The sequence below is a fragment of the Microcaecilia unicolor genome, chromosome 7, assembly GCF_901765095.1.
Source record: "Microcaecilia unicolor chromosome 7, aMicUni1.1, whole genome shotgun sequence".
NCBI classification, from domain to species: domain Eukaryota; kingdom Metazoa; phylum Chordata; class Amphibia; order Gymnophiona; family Siphonopidae; genus Microcaecilia; species Microcaecilia unicolor.
Genome location: NC_044037.1, coordinates 204257489 through 204281777, shown reverse-complemented (window position 1 = coordinate 204281777; position 24289 = coordinate 204257489). Strand labels below are relative to the sequence as shown.

Genomic DNA, 24289 nt, shown 5'->3' with positions numbered 1-24289 from the left:
CAATGTGCGCTATCCGGTAACTGCAAGGTTCGCGCGGAAGCCCTTACCGCCACCTCAATGGGTGGCGGTAAGTGCTCCCTCCCTGCTTGGCCATGTTGTGAGAGCAATCTGTCCACTTGGCCATGTCTTTTTTTTTTTTTTTGCATTTTTACCCACTGCGGTAAAAAGGGCCTCAGCGTGCGTCAAAAATGGCTCCCGTCACTAGTGCATCCTTTTTACCTCAGCTTATTACCTGCGCTCAATAACGTGCATGCACATCCCCTTGTAACTGCAGGTTAGGCTTGCTGCATCAGCCCCTCAGTCCAGAGATACAGATTCCGCTGAAGCTCCGGAGCTAATTGTACATAATAATTCCCATCACTGCTGGTGCCAGTTGACCCAATTATTTTTCCCTGCAAGGCTAATCAGTCAGGTACAGTAACTGCAAAACTACTATTCTCTATTTTTAACACCACTCGTGCATAAAATAAAGCTAGATTTGCAAGTCACTGCTAGTTACCAAGTAACACGGTAGCATCCTAGAAGCAATCCTGTGAATACTGATAATGAACACTTTTTTTGCTGTGTGGCATTTTAATGAAAAGGTATTTATATAAACAGGTTTCTCCTTATGGCAATAATGGCATAAATGACAACATTTTCTGTCTCATTATTATTTTGACCTTTACATTAGTGGTACGTCTTTCTTGGTTTGTCTTTCTTTCTTAGGGCTGCAAGACTCATTAAAATAGATTTTTCTCCAAAAAGAACTAAGAAAATTATTTATATGAAATGTTCTTACTATTTCATATTAAAGATGGGTTTCACATGTAGATGAGAACAGGGAAATGGAATTTAAATAACTGATCTACAAGTAACTTTGTAGTGATTTCATTATGGAATATTGCTTTTGATTGAAATACAGGGTACCTGTATTCTATTACATGTGCTATGAAGAGTGTTCCAGGTTTTATTAGAAATTTCTGAATAATTCACGTATGAACGCAAACCAGTAGAATACAGCCTGGCTTGGCTTTGATGGAATTTACTGGCTTCCTATCCGTTTCTGCATACAGTTCAAACTCTTCTTATTGACCTATAAGTGCATTCACTCTGCAGCTCCTCAGTACCTCTCCACTCTCATCTCTCCCTACATTTCTCCCCGGGAACTCCGTTCACTGGGTAAATCTCTCTTATCTGCATCCTTCTCCTCCACCGCTAACTCCAGACTCCGTTCCTTTTATCTTGCTGCACCATATGCCTGGAATAGACTTCCTGAGCCGGTACGTCAAGCTCCATCTCTGGCCGTATTCAAATCTAAGCTAAAAGCCCACCTTTTTGATGCTGCTTTTAACTCCTAACCCTTATTCACTTGTTCAGAACCCTTATTTTATCATCCTCACCTTAATTTTCCCTTTTCTCTTGTTTGTCCTGTTTGTCTGTCCTAATTAGATTGTAAACTCTGTCGAGCAGGGACTGTCTCTTCATGTTCAAGTGTACAGTGCTGCGTACGTCTAGTAGCGCTATACAAATGATAAGTAGTAGTAGTAGTACTGTTGGTAATAAATAAAAATAAAACAAGACAAATAAAAGAAAATAAGATGAAACCTTTTTATTGGACTAAAATATACTTTTTGATGAACTATCGAAGGTAACCCTTCTTCTTCTTCAGATCCGAAATTCAGAAATGAGCAAATGATGACATATATCAGAATATATCTGTGAAACTTAAAAGCATTCCAATCACAGTCTCATGGGGAAGTTGGGTCTGTTGGGAAATTTGTAGAATTTTTGCTCATAGAGCTGGATAAAATTCAATGGAAATCTGAAGGAGAATTTGAAATCCTTTTTGGACTGGCAGACCATTCAAACATAGGTTCAACAATCTGAAGTTTGCTTTGGAGTTTGGAGGCACTCATCAGGGCCCTTTTTACCGCAGGTGGTAAAAAGCCCCCAGACAAAGATGGTCATGGGGTAAGAGAACTCTTACCGCATGGCCATGCGGTGGGAAGCCCTTACCTTCACCAAATGAGGTGGTGATAAGGGCTCTCACAGTATCCTGGCAGTAACCGGGTAGCATACGGCGATGCTCGATTACCGTCAGCTTACCGCCGCACAGCCATTTACGGGTTTTTTTTCCTTCCAGAATTGGCGCACACTTAGGGTGGAACTACCGTCTGCCGCCACATTGAGCCAGAGGTAGTTCTGATTAAGCATTTGGTAAGCCCACACTGGGCTTATCGACACTTTGTAAAAGACCCCCTTAGAGGCCTATTTTCAGCCAGTGGGAGGCAGCCTGCCTAAGTGTCGCGATCGGCGCTAACCCCGGATATTCAATGCCAGGTTGTTTCTGGTGACCGGCATTGAATATCCGTTTTTTTTGGCCAACTTAAACATGTCAATATTCAGCACTGGCTACTTAAGCTTATAATGGCCAAAGATACGACTGCTATTTAGGTGGTCCAATTTGGCTACTAAACTTAGCTAGTCAGCCCTGAATATTGCCGATTATTGTGTGATATAACTAGTTATAGTTTTGGAGCTAACCAGTTATTTCACGCTGAATATTAGCAATTAGGAACTGAAAAGCTTTTTAACGGGTCAGAAGCCTTTTCTGGCTGGTTAAATAGTACTGAATATCGGCCAGTTAGAAACCATTTCAGTTTTTGCTCCTTCAAAATGTTGACAATTTAGGAGAACTTTGAGGGGCCCTTTTATGAAGCCACCTAAGCGTCTATGAGTGCCCAATGTGCGCCAATTCTGAGTTACCGCTTGGCTACTGCGTGGCCCAGGCGTTAATTTCATTTTTGATGTGCATCCGATATGCATGTCAGAAAATATTTGTATTTTCTGGTGCACGGGCAGTAATCAGCATTTTGATGCACGTTGACCATTACCGCCTGGTTAACATGTGAGACCTTACCGCTAAGTCAATGGCTGGTGGTAAGGTCTCAGATTTAAAATGGACGTGCGCCAATTTTCATTTTGCCGCATGTCCATTTTTGCCCCCCCCCCCCCAAAGGCATTTTTTTTACAGGTGCACTGAAAAATGATTCTGCATGCGTCGAAAACACATGCTTACACTAGCGCAGGCCATGTTTCAGCACACCTTAGTAAAAAGACCCCTAAAACCTTTTCCAGGTTCAAACTGCTGTATGAACATATTTTGAAAATTTGTTTACATTTGTACTATACACCTTTAGTGAATTTAGCACTAAAATATAATGTTTCTGATAATGTTCCTTGACAGTGATGCTATATCAGTATGGGTTTCCCTTTAACCAATATTAAACAGGAGAGAAGCTATAGAAATCCTAGTGGATCTCCACAGTTAGGAATATGGAGGTCAGAGATCTCACCATTAAATGATACTTGCTGAATTTGACTTTCTTTTCCCCAAAACGTTAGTGATGAGAAAGTGAAAAGCTGCGGTAACTATTTAATCTTTTGAAGCCTGCAGGCTCTGAGCTCCTACCATTAGATTTTAATGCATTTTGCCAATCTGAAAATCCAAGCCCCAGGGAGCAAGCAGAAGTATTGACTCAGGGATAATGTTTTCCTCTCCAATTTTCCTACACTGTCCAAGAGCGTTCGGAGATCTCAGATCCAAGCACTCAGCAGGCTTGGCCTTCTCAATTAGCTCCTAAATAATATCATAGGTCTTTCAGTAGAATGTGGGATAAAGTTGATAGAAACAACACATACATCTTCATTGCACTCCTAGACCATGACCCTGCTTATTTCTGAGACAACAAAATAGAACTGAATTACTTCAAATCTACTCTCATTAAAACTCTTAACACTTTACAGTGTATTGTCATGGTCACAGAAGAGGTTTTACAGTTTAACTGGGACTACTCAGTACTGTAATGTGCAGCATTACACGTTTAGGACTTCACAGCAAGAGGGATTTGATATCACCTCTTAGATGAAATACTGGAAGAAATCTGAAAAGCTCTGCAACTAATTTCTTTTGGCCACACATTCTTTACTAATCATATTTTAAATACTGTGTCAGGTTTGAACACAAAATTCCAGGCTTCCTGTAATAGTTGGGGGTAGATTTTATTGCAAGTGTTGAATATCCCTAGATAACCGTGGCCCAAATAATTTTCTTATCAGTTCTGTGCCTTTTGCCAGTTGGCAACGCAAAGCTGAGGCTATGGAATGAAAAAAGAAAAAAAAAAGAAGACGTGCATTTGATATAAATCTGGATCTCCAGAAGGGGAAAATACAAACTGGCCAACATAACAATACCTAAACCACCTGCACAGTGACAGATGAAAGATTAGCATGATTTAAATGGGGCTACTTTAATAAAGGAAGCATACAGAACTAAAGCACAAACTACAAAGCAGTATTTCTTTTGTTAACTCAAGAGGAGATCTGCTTTAAGGAACAGGTCATTGCAGCAATAGAAAGAACCACTATTTATGCTAGGTTCTGCAAAAAAGAGAACATGGGTTACATTTTTAGCCATCCAGCAGATGCATAAAGATTTAAACTAGCCAGTCAATATTCAAAGTAAGTTAGGGGCCCTTTTACTAAGATACGTAGGCGCGTACGCGCATCCTATGTGCATCAATTTGGAGTTACTGCCCGGTACCGTGTGGCCCGGCCGGTAATTTCGTTTTTTGCATGTGTACACTACGCGCCCCGGAAAATAATTTGAATTTTTCTGCGTGCAGCAGAAACTGGGCGGTAATCGTCATTCTGTGCGCGTAGACGATTACTGCACGGTTACCCCGTTAGACCTTACCGCTAAGTCAATGGGTGGCAGAAACGTCTCAGACCCAAAATGGACACGCGCCAATTTTTTTTTGTCGCACATCCATTTTTGGCCAAAGTTTTAAAAAGGCCTTTTTTACAGGTGCTCTGATAAATGGATCTGTGTGCGCCCAAAACATGTGCCTACAGTAGCACAGCCAATTTTTCAGCACACCTTAGTAAAAGGACCCCTTAAATAGCTAAGAAAGGCTTCTGGCAGTTTATATCACTTGTCCGTGGCTAACTGCCTATATTCAGTGGCACTTAACTAGTTAGTGCCACTGAACATTTGCAGTTAGGGCCCAAGTCGAAAACTGGCTAACTTGTGGGCCTGCTTAAGCGATATTCTTGGTGCTGTGTTTTTTGAGGTATTACTGGATGATTTATCAAAGGTAGCTTTGTAGCTGCAAGATTGCACAACTGAAAATATATCCATAATTGACACAGACACGTGGACTCCTGAGGTAGGCATATCATTTGCCGAAACACAGAACTGTGTCAAGTCTTTTATGTCTGGTCATCGGCAATAAAGATTTTATCTACTCAGCTTTTGGTGACCTGCCTGGATAGGTTGCCCCATGTCCCTTCCCTACTGCTTGGACGGTAACTTGTGGGTATTCCAGAAGAGCAGTTGGCGCTTATGTGGTTAAGTGACACATATGACTTGTCCACATAAATAGCAGTCTTATCTTTTGCAGTTAAAGGCGGAATATTGCACTTAACCGCATAAGTTTTAGTGGCCAACATACAACCGGATATGCATTGCTGGTGTCCGGACATGGCCAACATTGAATATTTGGGAATACAGCCAGCAGCGGACATAAAAATGCTGACCACCATCAGCTGAATATCGGCAGGTATCTGGATAACTTTGTTCAGATTTTCAGTGGTCTAATGTGCTGAATTTGCCAGCCTAACTTTATAGGGCTAAATACTGCAGTCAGTTTTCTTAGGAAGTTATTTATTTCATGCTCCTTTATATCCTGTCAATCCAGGATACAATTTCTTCTCTCAGTGGCCAGTAAGTGTATAACTTTCCTATTCATGTATTCCAACCACTATACGGAAAATATCAGATTAAAAATAATGTAACCACCCTGATTCTATCCAGATCATGGAGGGATGGAGACAGGGTGGCATCCACACATTATCTCCTAGATTCTATATAGGTCACTCAAAGTTGGGTGCACACATTTGGACAAGGATCCCAGATCCATGCATAAACTAATTAGTTAATGAGCTGTTAACAATAAGTAATTGGTGTTAATTGGCAGTCATTTGAATTTACATGTGGATATTCCCGGTGCCTTATTCTATAAAATGTGTACCCAAATTTTATAGCGCACAACTCAAAATGGGGCAGGAGCCACAGGGGGCAGAAAGGACAATGGACTTAAAAAGAGAAAATGAAGAGGTTAGTATGGACTTAATTGACTTTTTGGAAAGTTCACAATCCAAATTGTCATCTGAAGCCACTTTCATTGTAACTTTCGCCCTTGAGCCAGAAAGAAATTGGGTATTACAACTGTATTTTCACCATAAGCAGGAGTCATTTTGGAGATTAAATGTAATGGTATTTCCTGATTTATCTAGGGCTACCAAGAGCAGGTGTAAGGGCTTTTTGACTAAACGAGCTGCAGTGTTGGCCTTAGGGACAACATTTTTCCTCCAATTTTCTTGCAAATATATTGTGAAATATCAAGCTAATACATCTGCATTTCTTGATCTGTTGAATTTACAGAATTCTTTGGATGCTCCATTGGCCTTTCTTCTTCTATTCAAGCTGTTTAGTTTAATTATCTCATAATAAGGGCTCATTTTACTAAGCTGTGATTGTGATTCGCGATGCAGCTAATGTGACGAAGCCCATGGGCTTCAACTCATTTGCTGCGTGGAAATCACTACTGCGGCTTAGTAAAGCATTTCGCAACTTGACACAATCATTGGCACTGAGCCACTTGGACTACTATAATGGATTATATGCGGGTTGTAAGGTCCAGCTTCTGAAAAAACTCCAGACTGCCCAGAACACAGTGGCCAGATTGATAGTCAACAAAACAAAATATGATAGTGCTACACCTCTTCGACTGAAACTGCACTGGCTCCCTATCACGGCCCGCATTACCTTCAAACTTTGTACTCTGGTTCACAAGATACTCTACGGTGCAGGCCCTGGTTATATGATTGCCTTGATTGATCTTCCAGCCAGGAATAGTATCAGATCTTCTCGTACCTATATGAATCTTCATTATCCTAATTGCATTGGTCTTAAATATAAATCGTCCTATGTATCCAATTTCACCTACTTAAGTACTCAAATGTGGAATTCATTAGCAAAAAGAGTGAAAACGATACATGACCATCTAGAATTCCGGCGAACTTTAAAGACCTATTTGTTTTGTAAGGCCTACCCTTCTACATCTGCTTAGCTGCTTCAACCCTGCACTGATTTAAAAGACAATGTTATTTCTTACTTCCTTTATCATTTATTGTTCCCATCTACCTCTACCTTCCTTTACCCTATTTCTTTGTTTAACATTGACCCAATATGGTGTCTTGTAAGCCACATTGAGCCTGCTAGTGTGTGAGAAAACGGGGGATACAAATACTGCAAATAAATAAATAAATAAATAAATAAATAAATAAAGCAGTTTATCTCTCTTTTCCTTATTATTTCCTTGATATAGAGGTAGTTATGTTCTCCTGTTAGTACCACTACTATTTATCAATCTTGAATTCACCCTTATTGATGTCTTTGGTATAACATTCTAGGAGAAAAAGTGGCCTAGTGGTTAGAGCACTGGTTTCAACATTCAGAGGTGGCCAGTTCAAATCCCACTGCCATTCCATAGGAACTTGGGCAAGTCACTTAACCCTCCATTGTCTCAGGTACAAACTTAGGAGGTCTTTTACTAAAGATTAGTTCGAGTTAACTGCAGCAGGGCCCATAGGAATAAAATGGGCCCTGCTGCATATAACTCAAGCTAAACTTTAGTAAAAGACCCCCTTAGATTATGAGCCCTCCAGGGACAGGAACATACCCGATGTACTTGAATACAAGTCACCTCGAGCCACAACTGAAAAGGTGTGAGCAAAATCCAATATTGTCTAGTATTATTTTTATTATATTTTCTGTAATGTGTGTCTGTTCTTATTCAAGTGTTGTGCTTGTATGCTTTCTTGGAAAATTTAGAAATGCAAATAAAAAAAAGCTCCAAACCAAAGAGTTTTCTCCTCTTCTGAATCTCCTTGAAAATGTCTGGGAACATCCTATCTATAAAATTCAAAAAAAGGTACCTCATGGTGTCTAAAATACATTTGAAGTAAGCAGTACCAGTCTATCACCAAAGCTAATTGCAATAATGATGTCCTGTCCGTTAATTTACTTGATATAATGCTTATTATTGAACAATAATGTAATGTACATACAAAAAGATGTGCAGAGGCATTTTCAATATGACATCTAAGTCCAACTTTGGACGTTATGCTAAAAATGTCCAAAATTCAAGTGGGGAATATAGCCATTTTCAAAACAGAAAAACATTTATTTTTTTCGAAAATGGATATTAGCTAGATGTTTTTGTGCTCTGTGCATTTATCTTTTTGGTCTATTTTTGAAAAAAAAGCGCCAAATGAAAAATGCACAAAATCAAGTCATTGGGATGTAGGAGGAGCCAGCATTCTTAGTAGACTGGTACATAGACATCCGAGGAGAGCAATGGTGTACCCTAGGGGGTACTGCAGTGTACTTCAAATAAATGCTCCCAGGTACACATCTCACCATTGCTCCCTTATCATGTCTGCTGAGCCCCCCAAACCCCACCCTAAACCCACTACCCCTAACTGTACACCACTACAATAGCCCTTAGGTGAAGGGGGCACCTATATGTGGGTACAGTGGGTTTCTGGTGAGTTTTGGAGGGCTCATATTTTCTACCACAAGTGTAACAGGTAGGGGGAGGTATGGGCCTGGGTCCACCTGTCTGCAGTGCACTGCCCTCACCACTAGACTACTCCAGGGACCTGCATGTTGCTCTACTGGACTTAAGTATAACATCTGAGGCTGGCATAGAGGCTAGTAGATAATATTTTTAATCACAAATCTAAGGACGTCCAAATCTATTTTCGAAACGAAAGATAGACGTCTATCTTTTTTCGAAAATACGCTTTTCCCCGCCTCCAGATTTGGATGTTTTACAAAGACGTCTAAATCCCAACTTAGACATTTCTTTTGAAAATGCCCCTCTTAATTTCTTATGGAAAAGTAAATTAATTCCATTCTAATCTGATCATATGAGGCAAAAGATTCCAAAAAGGAACCACAGTAACGGAAAATAAGGTATTATAAATTCTCAAAATATGCACTCCCCTAAAAGTCAGGGGAACCCTTATCAAGGGGTCCTTTTACTAAGCCGTGGTAAAAAGTGTCCCACACTAGTTTTGGTGTGTGAAATTGTCACGTGCTAGGTCACTTTCTACCATGGCAGGAAAAAGGCCTTTTTTAAAATGGCGTGGTAAATGGCCGTGCACTATTATTAAAATTAGCACGCAGCCATTTACTGCCTGAGCCTTTACCGTCACATATTTAGAGGATGGTAAGGGCTCATGCACTAACCTGGTGGTAATCAGGCAACGCAGGGCAATGTGGCTGCTCTGCCAATTACCACCGGGAACTCCCCTCCATGGTAGAAAATGGAAAACTATTTTCTACCATAGGAAATGGCACATGCCAAAATCAGAACAACCACTGGGCACCTGGGGGCACCCGGCAGTAGTGCTCTTTTGGTGTGCACTACCCGCATTTTAGACCTACTGCGTCTTCGTAAAAGGGCCCCTAAATGAATAACCAATTCCAACGTAAGTCCATAGAATGTCTGGAACACCAGGCAAGCTGACCTGAACAAAATTTGCTTTCATATGGGAAGCCAATGCAGCTTTGCAAAGATGCAGCACTATCAAGTTTGTTCATTTTATATATTAAACGAGCTGAGGTATTTTGAATTAGCTGAAGCTTGTTCAAGAGTCTTTTTGACAGACCTAAGTATATCACATTACAATAGTCAAGATGAGACAACATCAACATCTGAATCAACAAGGCAAAAGAAGATTGTTCAAAATAGCTTAGTAAAAGGGGCCTCTTTGATATACATATATTGGAGGCAATTTTACAAACTCTTTTTTAGGGTCCTTTTACTAAGCTGCAGTAACCACTAACGCATGCTTACCGCAGCTTAAAATGCCTTGCTGTGGGGCATGCTCAAGCATCCCACAGTGATTTTGGAACTAGTGTGCGCTTTCCATACACTAAAAACAGATTTTTTTTTAAAGCCCTGGGGGCGGTTGGGGTGGAGAGTAGGTGTATTCTCCGTTAATCAGTACAGCTAGATTGCTGCATGCGAATCGATTAGTGCATGAGTAGCGCATGAGCCCTTTCCACCTACAAAATGGGTGGCGGTAGGGGCTCATATGCTAATGGCCAGATGGTAATAGGAAAATTAGCGTGTGGCCATTAATTAGAAAAATAAGCCATTTTATGCATTTTACCCACATCATTCCTACATGCTAAGGCCATTTTGCATGAAGGAATCTGGCAGTAAGGGCTCAGGAAGTAAATGGCCGCAATTTGGTAAAGTAATGAGTAAAACTTGCCACCCATTCCCTGATCATTCCATGCTGCCAATAATGATTTCTGTTTCTGCAATTAACAGTTTAACACAGGCTAACATTTAACACGGCAGTGCACTGTTACTATGCACTAACTCTCGTATTAAACAGCTCATATCCTATATAACAAAACGCACCTCCAACATTCTGAAGCTGACTGCATGGCTGAGGCATTCCTGCTCTCTGTATCCATCTCCTGAATTGACATCACGTACTTCCGGGTTCGTCACAAGCAGAAGTGACCAACCACACGAGGTTTCTCAGCTTCAGAATGTTGGAGGTGCATTCTATTAAATAGGATTGGTCAGTTCCTTGAAGCACAGCCAGATCTCAGCATCCTGCACAGTAACACTCAGGCACCAGAGAGAGAGGGGGGGGGGGGGGGGGGGGGCTGACACCAGAGAGAGGGAGGGAGGAGGGGCCTGACACCAGAGAGGGGGGGGAGGTATCTCTGTCACACACACACTCTCGCTCACAGTCAATGTCTTTCTCTCTCTCACTCTCACACACTCTGTGTCTCACACTATCACATTCACTCTCTATGTGTCACACAGTCACTCACACACTCTCTTGGTCTCATACACTCAGTCTCACAGAGAGTCTGTGTCTCACACACACTCTCTCTCACACACACTGTATCTGTGTGAAACACACTCTCTCTCTTTCACACTGTGTCTCACATACGCACTTGCACACACTCTTTTCACACACTTTTCACACACACACTCTCTCTCTCACAGACACACTCACACCCAGACTCACTCTCTCTCTCACACACACACACTCGCACATTCACTCTCTCTCTCACACATAGTCACTCTCACATACACTCTCTCAAACATACACACTCCGAGGAAAACCTTACTAGCGCCCGTTTCATTTGTGTCAGAAACGGGCCTTTTTTTTACTAGTAGCTTAATAAACAGCCCTAGCTTTACATGTTATAGACAAATGTGAATCAATCATGGTAGCAGTAAAATAATAATAATTCTGCATTTCTCAGACATTGCAATGAACACCAAGAAAGCTATCCAAATATTCTATAATCTGGTCTTCTCATGCTGTTTCCTTTCACCTCTACTATTTTTAGCATTTCACAGAATTTTCATATTGGATCTCTTGGACAAATCTGTTTATAAATGCTGAATTCATTAGACAGTGCTGTTCAGAAATGGAAATAGGTTCATGTGCTAAGTAAATTTATGAAGCAGTTTTTACTGTACAAAACCAGTACAGTTCATCTGGTACTGACAATTCTAAAGCGTGTTGCAGAGAAGCAGTACATGTGATAAAAGTGGAAACCTCAGAAGAGATGGGAGGAAGAAAACATATTTTGCATTATTACACAGGAATGTGCATTCATGTAAAAACAAAAGGAAAAATGCAACAAAGCAGACTTGTTTTGTTTCACTTTCTTTTACATGAACAGAAAAAATCCCAATAACATTCTTTTGTTTACCATTTCTTTTTGTTTTCAGTGCAAAATATTTCTAAATAACTAGAGATAAAAAGGCACTTCAAGTCCACAAACACGGCAACCAGATATTATAACAATTCGTGTGCATTAATTCACATGTTAAGGGAATTTTGTGTTAGGAACTGGTAACTAGGCTGGGCATGGGCAGAGAATGGGTATGCAGCAGGGGCGTAGCCAGACTTCGGCGGGAGGGGGGTCCAGAGCCCGAGGTGAGGGGGCACATTCCCCCCCAAACCCACCTCCCCGCTCCCCCCGTTTTCTATTTCTGTTGATGGCTCTCTCATTCTCCCTGTCTCCTCAGCTCGAAACCTTGGGGTCATCTTTGACTCTTCTCTCTCCTTCTCTGCTCATATCCAGCAGATTGCCAAGACCTGTCGTTTCTTTCTTTACAACATCCGTAAAATCCGCCCCTTTCTTTCCGAGCACTCTACCAAAACCCTCATCCACACCCTTGTCACCTCTTGTTTAGACTACTGCAATCTGCTTCTTGCTGGCCTCCCACTTAGTCACCTCTCCCCTCTCCAGTCGGTTCAAAACTCTGCTGCCCGTCTCATCTTCCGCCAGGGTCACTTTACTCATACTACCCCTCTCCTCAAGACCCTTCACTGGCTCCCTATCCGTTTTCGCATCCTGTTCAAACTTCTTCTACTAACCTATAAATGTACTCACTCTGCTGCTCCCCAGTATCTCTCCACACTCGTCCATCCCTACACCCCTTCCCGTGCACTCCGCTCCATGGATAAATCTTTCTTATCTGTTCCCTTCTCCACTACTGCCAACTCCAGACTTTGCGCCTTTTGTCTCGCTGCACCCTACGCCTGGAATAAACTTCCTGAGCCCCTACGTCTTGCCCCATCCTTGGCCACCTTTAAATCTAGACTGAAAGCCCACCTCTTTAACATTGCTTTTGACTCGTAACTACTTGTAACCACTCGCCTCCACCTACCCTCCTCTCTTCCTTCCCGTTCACATTAATTGATTTGATTTGCTTACTTTATTTATTTTTTGTCTATTAGATTGTAAGCTCTTTGAGCAGGGACTGTCTTTCTTCTATGTTTGTGCAGCGCTGCGTATGCTTTGTAGCTCTATAGAAATGCTAAATAGTAGTAGTAGTAGTAGTAGCCCCCCCCCTGGCACCGCCAACCCCCCTGCCATTGCTGAACCCCCCCCCGCCACCAACTTTGACCCCCCTGCCATTGTCGAATCCCCCCGCCACCAACTTTGACTCCCCCCTGCCGATGACCCCCCCTCCCACCGCCAACCCACTGTCGCCTACCTTTGCTGGCGGGGACCCCAACCCCTGCCAGCCGAGCCGAGGTCCTCTTCTTCCCAATCCCGCACAAGGTTTCGTTCTAGTCTGACGTCCTGCACATACAACGTGCAGGACATCAGACTAGAATGAAGCCTTGCGCGGGATTGGGAAGAAAAGGACCTCGGCTCGGCTGGCAGGGGTTGAGTTTCCCCGCCAGCAAAGGTAGGCGACGACGGGTTGGTGGCGGGAGGGGGGGTTGAGAGGGTCATCGGCAGGGGGTCCAGGGGGAAATCTATGGGGGCCCAGGCCCTCATGGCCCCATACTGGCTATGCCACTGGTATGGAGAGTGGCACATACTGCGTGTTGACAACTGTGCAGTAAGGGGCCCTTTTACTAAGCTGCAATGAAAGGGGGCCTGCACTAGTGTCAGCACGTGTTTGACAAAGTAATGCTGCAGATGCACTTGAGACAGTTACTTGAACTGGTGACTCCCCCTTGAAAAAGTAGCCACGAAACGGGGACCTGTCGGGGTTTTAAGAGCACCAACCTGTTCAAGCTAAGTGCTGCATAAAATTAGATGATAGCATACAGAAAAATAGAAATGCATCTTTACATATAAGATTAGTAAAGGTTGGTGGAGGTTAAGTCAATGATTAGACAATACACACTGATAATACACCCAGACATTGGGTGAAAAATCAAACAATTTTTATCGTGTGTTATATATGAGACTACTCCACTTTCAACAAGCTGAAGAAGCAACAATATACTTGTATTCATGTGTGTTTAAACATTTGGTGCATTAAGTTAGGCACAATTATGCATCTAGGCGCTAGTCTATTAAGTGTGGACACCCTTTATAGAATTGCACTCAACACATACCCCCCAATATTCAACCCACAATGGTCAGCATTTTTTAAACACTGATTGTTGCTGGCTAAATTATCCCCTGATATTCAGTGTTGGGCCATGTCCGGGCACCGGAACTGAATATTGGGTGATAATTTGGGGCGGACAGGCTGCTGGAAGTTATGTGGGCCTGTCTGATATTTAGCTACTTCACATAAGAATTATGTGGCCCCAGCTGAATATCAGGCCGCTCCAGCCCGCATAACATTTTTTTCAAAAAAATAAAAGCCCCTGAGTCACCTCCTATCCCAATGTCCCCTCTTTCCTTCCTTCCCTTGCCCCCACACATTAAGACCATCCCCCGCAAGACCCTCCACCCCACAATGGTGAAGGTAAGCCCCCTCTGGGCTTACCTACATCCCTGGTGGTCCAGCGGGGTTGTTGGGGGCAGTAGTGTAGCTTCCTCGCTCCTGCCCCTTGCAACATCTCAGGAAAATGGCTGCCGTGACCTCTTGTGGCAGCTTCTGGCACTATACTGGTACTACACCACGAGCTGCCATGAGCGGTCGCAGCAGCCATTTTCCTGAGGTGCCGCAAAGGTCAGAGCGAGGCAATTGCGCTTCTGCCCCCAACGACTCTGCTGGTTCACCAGAGATGTAGGAAACCCCAGGGGGGCCTTACCTTCACTGTTGGGGGAGGCAGAGGGTGGAGGATCTTGTGAGGGGACGGTCTTAATGCTCGGGGGGGGGGGGGGGGAGGGAAGGAAGGAAAGAGGGGACATTGGGACAGGAGGGAGCTCGAGGGCTTTTTTTTTAAACCGAACAGTGCCACCCCTGACGTGCCCACTTTTTTTTTTTTTTTTGGCCCGTCTCAGGTGATATTCAGCAGCATTGTCCGGTTAAGTGCCTCTAAATATGCCCGGTTAGGCGCCGTGAAGCTATTTAAGCGGGCAGGAGAGGCTCCTGCCCGCTTAAATCGCTTTGAATATTGGCTCCATAATTTTTTCCACACTGATTTTGCTGCATGATTTACTGAATCTAGTCCCAATTGCAACCAGGGTACCATGCGTTAATGAACATTTTAATGCAGGACCTGAAATGGACAGGCTGAGCACACCCAGACCTACATTGTTTCTGTTTTTCTCTGTTCTTTTAGAATGTGGATCTTTCCTGTCCTATTTTAAATGATAACATACCTTTCTTTTGTGTCTTTTTATATTTTATTTTGTGACCTGCTTTGCTGTGCCTTGCATTAAAGGCGGTATATTAACAAATTAATAAACCACAAACCCATAAAAGTTTATGGGTTATATTTGCAATTACTGTTCATTAATTTATTGCATTATGGTGTGGCAACCACAAAATCTAACATACTTTTGTAGATGGAACCTTTAGTGAAACAAAAGTCAGACCTTCACCCCTCCAAAAAAAGAAAAAAAATCTGATGGGCGTATCTCTACTGTTAAATTCTGTACATAAATGTCAACTTACCATACATCTTCTGCATCCTCATCACACTCTGCCCCAAACTGGCAAATATCACAAGTAGAAGTTTCTTTCTGACTGGTTTCTCCAGAACCTTCAGTAACTGCAGAGCATAATAACAGCAAGAATAACACAATAAACTATTGATTTTCCAGTATTAGGATTTTAAATTATACAGGGGGAGGAGGGATCTTTTTATGAATCTTTTTCCACCTGTAAAGTTTGTTTTATATTTAGTAGAGAGGTGTGGTAGCCGTGTTAGTCCACTTTTAAAGGTAATCAATAGCAATAAAACAAAATAAAACATGGAAAAGAAAATAAGATGATACCTTTTTTATTGGACATAATTTAATACATTCTTGATTAGCTTTCGAAGGTTGTCCTTCTTTGTCAGATCGGAAATAAGCAAATGTTGGTAGATGACAGTATATATGAGCCAAACATCAAAGCATTTCAGTGACAGTCTATATGCATGGAGACAGGGGATGAGTGATGTTGCTTTGATGTTTTCACTCATCCTTTGCGATTCAGCTTCTACAGTCATTTTAAGACGCCTATTAGCTTGCCTTGATCGCAACCATATTTGTGCACGGTCTACAGCTTTAGACTACAGCAGGACTATGGTTTTGAACAATGCTCTGGAATTGACAGTTTGACCCCTGATGCAGACGCCTGTGTGCGTCGAAACACGGCCCTTGTCGGGTTCTTCTTTTTAGTTTCAAAATAAAGACTGTTGGATTCAAATCTCCGGTGGTGATTCATCCTTTGTCATTCTCTACTTTTGCCTGTTGTGCTTTCTCGTCGTAGACATTTTTCCTGTTTTATTTTCGCTCATATATACTGTCATCTACCAACATTTGCTTATTTCCAACCTGATGAAGAAAGGCAACCTTCGAAAGCTAATCAAGATGTATATTAAGTTATGTCCAATAAAAAAGGTATAATCTTATTTTCTTTTCCATGTTTTATATTTAGAAAATAGATTTTATAAATTTGTGTGGCTGCAAAGGCATGCAAAAAGTCCCATGTGCAAAAATACCACACACATTAATGCACGGACCACACATAAGCATTCCTTGGGGGTGTAGTTTGAACAGAGCTGGGATACAGTTGCAATATACACACATAGGAGGAGATTCTATATATGGCACCTACAAAATCAGTGCAGAAAACATTGCCGACAGAGGGAGTCTTTTACTAAGGCACGCTCACGTTTTTAGCGTGGGCTAAAATCGTGAGCATGCTAAACGTTAGAGATGCCCATAGGAATGCATTGGTGTTTCTAACGTTTAGCGCGCCCACAATTTTAGCGCACGCTAAAAACATGAGTGTATCTTAGTAAAAGACCTTCTAAGTGTATTCTATAAGCAGCACCTAGATTTAGTCGCGGTATATAGAATATGCTTAGGTGATATCCCAGTGCCTAAAATAAATGTGGCATAAATCCCAGAGGGTAGATTTACGTGAACTGGGCCATATAATATAACTACGTGCATAAATTTTAGAACACTCATGAAGCGCACAGTTCCCCTCCCATAACCATGCCCCTTTTTGCCTGCGCGCATTAAAAGTTAGGCGCACTGTGTTATAGCATGCATTTAGTTAGTTGTGTGCATGAATTCTATTGCCAATTAGTGCTCATTACTACTCATTAAGTGTTATTAATGCTAATTAGCTTGTTAAGCCAATTAAGTTATGCACAGTGTTATAGAATATGCCTAGATTTCAGCGCAGATCTCTAGGTGCACTCTGAGGGATAATTTGTAAAAAGAAAATTTTTAATGCTGGTGCATGCATCAAATACACACACACACACACACACACACACATTTTCACCATCTTCAAAACAAGTGCAAATTTTTGCTCTACTGGAAAAAGATAGCTATTTGCTAAAGGTACAAAGAGGGGCATAATCGGACGGGGCGCCCAAGTTTTTCTGAGGGCGTCCTTGCAGGACGTCCTCACGAAGGGGCAGGGAAACCTGTATTATCGAAACAAGATGGGCGTCCATCTTTTGTTTCGCTAATACGGTCGGGGACGCCCAAATCTCAACATTTAGGTCGACCTTAGAGATAGTTGTCCCTGGTTTTCAGCGATAATGGAAACCGAGGACGCCCATCTCAGAAACGACCAAATCCAAGCCATTTGGTCATGGGAGGAGCTAGCATTCGTAGTGCACTGGTCCCCCTCACATGCCAGGACACCAACCGGGCACCCTAGGGGGCACTGCAATGGACTTCACAAATTGCTCCCAGGTGCATAGCTCCCTTACCTTCGGTGCTGAGCACCCCTAACCCCCCCCCCTGAAACCCATTACCCACAACTGTACAACACTACCTTAGCCCTAAGGGGTATAGAGGGGCACCTACATGTGGGTACAGTGGGTTTGTGGTGGGTTTTGAAGGACTCACATTTACCACCGCAAGTGTAACAGGTAGGGGGGGGGGGCCTGGGTCCGCCTGCCTGAAGTGCACTGCACCCACTAAAACTGCTCCAGGGACGTACATACTGCTGTCAGGGAGCTGGGTATGACATTTGAGGCTGGCATAGAGGATGCCAAAAAATATTTTTAAAGGTTTTTTTGAAGGTGGGAGGGGGTTAGTGACCACTGGGGGAGTAAGGGGAGGTCATCCCTGATTCCCACCGGTGGTCATCTGGTCAGTTTGGGCACCTTTTTGAGGCTTGGTCATAAGATAAAATGGACCAAGTAAAGTCGGCCAAGTGCTCGTGAGGGACGCCCTTCTTTTTTTCATTATCGGCTGAGGATGCCCATGTGTTAAGCACGCCCCAGTCCCGCCTTTGTTATGCTTCTGACACGCCCCCTGTACTTTGGTCGTCCCCGTGATGAAAAGCAGTTGAGGACGCCCAAAATCGGCTTTCGATTATGCCGATTTGGGCGACCCTGGTAGAAGGACGCCCATCTCCCGATTTGTGTCAAAAGATGGGTGCCCTTCTCTTTCGAAAATAAGCCTAAAAGTGTGCTGGATGTTTTCAATTGATTAAATTATTACAGATAACAAAACATGATTACTTGAACACATGCTGTTAGACTGTACTTCTGAGAAAAGATGGTTTGATTTATTAAGGTTTTTCTCCCATTTTTTCTATAGGAAGAAGAACTCAGTGAATCAAACCCAAGATAAATAGTCAGTCAGCAAAACAACAAAATGGCTGCCATGAGAAATCATTTCAGATACTGCCTATAGAAAGCATTTTCAGTAAGCTGCATACATGCATTCAATGCATAGAAACAGTAAATTCAAATGTTAATATTGCTCACAAATTATATGGCATGGTTTTAATATCACAGAAATAAAGTCAGATTACAGGAATGAAAATCACAACTGATTACTGATTTTAAAATCATTCATTATTCAAGAATACTTAGATTCCTGAACATATTTGGTGCTTTCCTATGATCAAAACTACCAACAGGCTGCTTTCATTCCTTAAGAGGTACTGCTGTTAAGTACTTTTTTTTTCCTAGTCCACTTACAGATATATGCTAACTCTGAAAATCTCATTGGTTTCCTTCTATTTTTACATTTTACTTATGTTAATTAAATACTTTATTTATTTATTTTGAAAACTTACAATCTGCTTCAAACCGAAGTGGCTGCCATAAAAAAGTACATAAAATAGCAATACAAAAATACAATTTCACAAACAGACAATATGCAGTTGCACTCCTGCCCTATATACACATAGATACCCCCATCAAACAATCAAAAATGCTGTGCACCTCTACCTTATATACACCTAGGTACCCACATCAATCAGTCATAAATGCTTGAGAAAACAGCCGAGTCTTAAGAAATTTCTTAAACCATTGAGCATTAGTACAGAGGCATAAATGACCAGGTAAATCATTCCATGATATTGTCCCTGCCATGGAGAAAGCTGAAGCCCTTGTCACAGCATAATGTGAGGGCATCATTAAATTCACTGCTAAACGCTTTGCGGATTCTGATTTTAAACTTCTCCCTGATGAAAAAAGCTAAATCAAAGACTGCACATACCATGGAACCAACCCATAAACAACTTGGTGAATGAGAGACAAAACTTTATACTGTACCATGAATCTTACAGGCAACCAATGCAGTTGCTTTAACACTGGGGTAATATGTTCCCACTTTGCAACTCCACCAAGCAATATACTTGTTAAATAAATAGCAGCTACTACTTAAAAAAAAGAGATAGAGAGAGAAAAGAAATAAAACATTGTACCACATTTATGAAGTTATTACAAACTCAGCTGTTTGGGGGGGGGGGGGGGGGGGATCAATTCCAAATAATAAATAAACCCAACAAATACATAACCTAAAACATATTAAAACCTACTTCACTAGATCGTACAGGAAAACAAGAAGAAAAAAAAAGATACCAGTTTGAGCTGTTTACCCACTAAAAAGTTTGTAAGATGTTATTAATCCCCTTTCATTTCACTTCACTCTGGGTCCACTAGATGTGGCATTGACTGCACTTCTAGGTGGTCCTGAACTGCCTTCCAAAGATCAACCTGCAATACTAGGGTCTCATGTCAGGTCTCCTCTTGGTGTCTTAATAAAAGACTTGGATTTGTTACTCCTGTATGGAAGTCGTTGACCATTAGTGCCCGGCCATTTAAAAAAACTAACACTGCAACCCTTACCGCCTCCTATTTAGGAGGCGGTAAGTGTTCCTGAGTTAACCTCCAGTAATCTGTTAGCATGATTCCATGCCCACTCTCTGCCCATTTCCCCACCCATGCCATGCCCTTACAGACATTTTTTAAAAATAAATATTGCGTGCCTAGCGCACACCAATGGTAAAACTAACACAGAATGCATTTTCACATCTGGTGTTAGGCCATTTTTGCAGCATTAGGCTCGCTTTAGCACCTAACACAGCTTAGTAAAAGGTTCCCTTAAATTCTTAGCAGTTCCAAGTGTTATTTCTGTCCCTCCCTTCCACCTCAGCTTCTCCCCCTTCCAATCTTACCTTATAGACTGATTCACTAATTCGGGTGTTGGATTAGACAGAATTAATAAGCAATTGTTGGTCATTTGTGAAAACAGAACACTTAAATTTTAGGTGAGCTTAAATAATTAGAACATGGCCTTTTTTTCTACCCTAGACAAAAAGAATCTACTAAGTGAACCACACTGCACACCTCATATATACACAAACACTTTTTATAGACTAAGAGAATAAAATAAACCATCCTATACCTTCTAATAATGTGTGACCAAGCAAACAAGGCTAAACTATCCCATATCTTCCAATAACGTGTGACCAAGAAAATAAGACTGCACATAGGCAATCATCTGAGTATGGAGGTGTTAGATTTCACAGAAAAGAAGAAAACTGATTTTACTTGCAGGAAAGCTTTTCTCATTTCTTTCAACAGATTCTAAAGCTCCTTACAGCAGAAGGATGACTGATAATTGTTTGTTTATTGAACTTGATATACTGCAACTCATATCCTAGTTATGTGGTCTACAAAGGTAATTCAATTAAAAATTAGTCATCAAAGCTGTTGACACTGTTCCTACTTCTGCCTCTATCCAGACAGACACTCTAGTTCACAGTGAGAAATTGGTTCAGGTCGAGTCCTTCAGGAAAGAGGTGGTACAAATGAGAAAGGAAGTAGCCATGCTGAGAAGCACCCACACAATGAAATATTGTTAGAGGTATCTAAATCAGTGACGTAGCCAGGGGTGGGCTCGGGTGGGCCCAGGCCCACCCATTTTGGGCTCAGGCCCACCCAGTAGCAGCACATCTATGATGTGGCTGGCAGGGATTCCCCAAGCCCTAGCAGCCGAAAACTCTCAACAACTGTCTCTCCTACATACCTTGTAAATCATCGCCTGCAGTGAGCAGCGACTGATACATACTGTTCACACAGGCCCCACAGCCTTTTCTCTGATGTATTCTCGCCTATGCGGAAACAGGAAGTTGCATCAGAGGGAAGGGTGTGGGGCCAACATGAGCAGTGTGTATTAATTGCTGCTCGCTACCAGTGAAAATCTGCTATTTAAAAGGTATGCTGGGGGGGCGGGGGGCGGGGTGAGAGACCATATGGCATGCAGGTGAGAGAGGGAGAGACCAAATCACTTGCGGAGTACTTCTGCCCACCCATCTTGGGCCCAGGCCCACCCAAAATCGGGTGCCTGGCTACGCCCCTGATCTAAATAGGAAAAAAACAAACCTGTAGCAAATGGGGAGGTGAAACTGGACCAAGTGATGACATTTGGACACAGACTACCAAAGCCAGTAAAACCAATGTTCTTATTCCACCTTCATTCCTGATAAGGAAGCTAATATGCATAAACCCATCAATTCCAGGGCTGCATGGTGGCTGGTGTCTCCTCTGAAGGCACAGAGGCATTCATCTGCCGACCCAACCTGATGTCCTAGGAGGGAGAACTGTCTGCTGGGTGACAAGATTTGAGACTTTAAGGAGAGATTGCTGAGGTTCATCTAGCCTATTGACTATTTTCAAAATGCTGCTCACTCACTTTGGCATTAATTACTATGATCATTATTTTTTAATTTTATTTTTAAGAAATATTTTTTTTTATATAAAAGAAAAGGAAATTCACACACTATTAAAGAAATAAGTACAATTAAGCAATCATAAATACCATCTAAATTATATTACAGAGAAGGAGCATCAAAACCCATAAAATAAATCAATATCAAAAAGGTCAATACTCACGCTATCAAATAAAAAAAAAATTATAAAGCTGTCATTAAAAATAAACTGCTTGTTACTTGTCCAGCAAAAAAGCTTCCAAATTTGTAGGATCAAAACAAACATAATTAGCATCTTCACAAATAATATACAATCTACAAAGGAAATGTTAAAAAGAAAGTTCCTCCAACAGACACAACTCATTTCAGTTGTAGAAATGTTTTCTGTCTCACTTGAGTTTCCCTAGAGTCATTAGGCAATATTGTAACGGCATGAATTTTACTGCAGGAATCCCCTGAAAGTGACTTAATGACTTTGGGAGACAGGGCACAGCAGGTCATGTGCAAGTGATGCTAGTAGAGGATAAAGGATGAGGTAGGGTAGCTCACAGTCTGGAGATGAATGCATGGTGTCGGCAAGAGTGTTTCAGCTTCCTTGACTATACAATCATCCTACAGGTTGCTAAGCAGAGACGGCATTCACCTGATAGAGTGTAGAATCTTCCAGAACAGACTGACCTACTAAACAGCCTATAAACTTGGGATGGGCACCCCAAAATTTGTAGTGCTTGTATTCATTTTTCCATTATCGATTGCCATTACAAGTGAGGACTATATGCACATACCCCCAAATTCTCATTGTTGATTGTCATTACGAGTGCAAACTAAATGCACATACCCCCACATTCTCATTATTGATTGTCATTATGAGTGTAGGCTATATGCACATACCTCCAAATTCTCTTAGTCGAGTGTCATTATGTGTGCAGGCTACATGCACGTATCCCCAAATTCTCATCATTGATTGTCATTATAAGTGCGGACTATTCCCCAGTATATAGCATGCCTAGCATTCTGTGCTGAAATCTAAGTGGATTCTATAACAGCATGCATAACTTAATTGGCTTAACATGCCAATCAGCATTGTTAACAACATTTAAGCAATAACGAGCACTAATTGACAGTAATTAGAATTTATGCACACAAATTACTAAACATATTCTGTAATGCAGAGCACTTAAAGTTTAATGCACACAGGCAAAAAAAGGGCATGGTTATGGGCAGGGAAATGGGTGTTTTGTGGGTGTTGTAAAATTTATGCGCTTAGTTATAGAATATGGGTCAGTGCGCCTAAATCTACGTGCTGGGATTTACACCATGTTTTCGTTGGTGTAAATGGATGCACATAGTTTTATGTGCAGGAATATCAACTAAGCGTATTCTATATACCGTGCCTAAATCTAGGTGCCACTTATAGAATATGCTTAGTGAGAAATGTTTTTCATGAGGATTTTTTAGGTGCAATATATAGAATCTCCCTCTATATGCACGTATACCCAAATTCTCATTGTCGATTGTCATTACGAGTGTGGGCTATATGCACATACCCCCGAATTTCCCCGAATTCTCATTGTCGATTGTCATTACGAGTGTGGGCTATATGCATATACCCTGAATTTTCATTGTTGATTGTCATTACAAGTGCAAACTATATGCACATACCCCCAAATTCTCATCGTCGATTGTCATTACTAGTGCGGGCTATATGCACATACCCCCAAATTCTCATTGTTGATGTCATTATGAGTGCGGGCTATATGCATTTACCCCCAAATTCTATAAATGGTGCCCGAAGTTAGGCATGCAATTGGGTGTGCAGTTATAGAATAGGGTCAATTATGTGCATAAACTAATTGGCTTAATTGGCAATAATTATCAATAATTGGCCTTAACAAGCGCTAATTGGCACAAATTAGCAGTTATGCGTGCCACTGATCTATGCTCTGTTCTATAAACAGCTTGCCTAATTTTTATATCATGCAACTTCAAAGAGGAGCATGGCCAGGGAAGGAACATGGGCAGGCCATGGGCATGTCCAGCATTTAGACGCAGTGTTATAGAATGTCTGCATTTATGTGCCTGAATGCCTGTAGTTGGGCATGAGCATTTACACTAGTCTTTGTTAGGCTGGTGTAAATGTCTAATGTTAGATGCAAAAATACAGACTTAGTATTCTATAATGGCAGAATTCACGCTTAGTGTGCACCATCCTGGTTACTAATTTTGATGACCTTTACTGAATTCATCCCACACTTTTTTTTTAAAGAGGGTGCACTATTTCGAACACAGAGCACACTACT

The 24289-nt window shown here is 41.7% G+C and overlaps 1 protein-coding gene across 1 annotated transcript in view; it reads right to left on the bottom strand.

Moving 5' to 3' along the window:
- TMEFF2 (transmembrane protein with EGF like and two follistatin like domains 2) overlaps positions 1-24289 on the bottom strand; it is a 452795-nt gene that overhangs the window by 233325 nt on the left and 195181 nt on the right. Inside the window, exon 5 of the mRNA XM_030210572.1 lies at positions 15480-15576. Within this exon, the coding sequence (XP_030066432.1) occupies positions 15480-15576 (97 nt within the window). The remainder of the gene's footprint in view (positions 1-15479; positions 15577-24289) is intronic.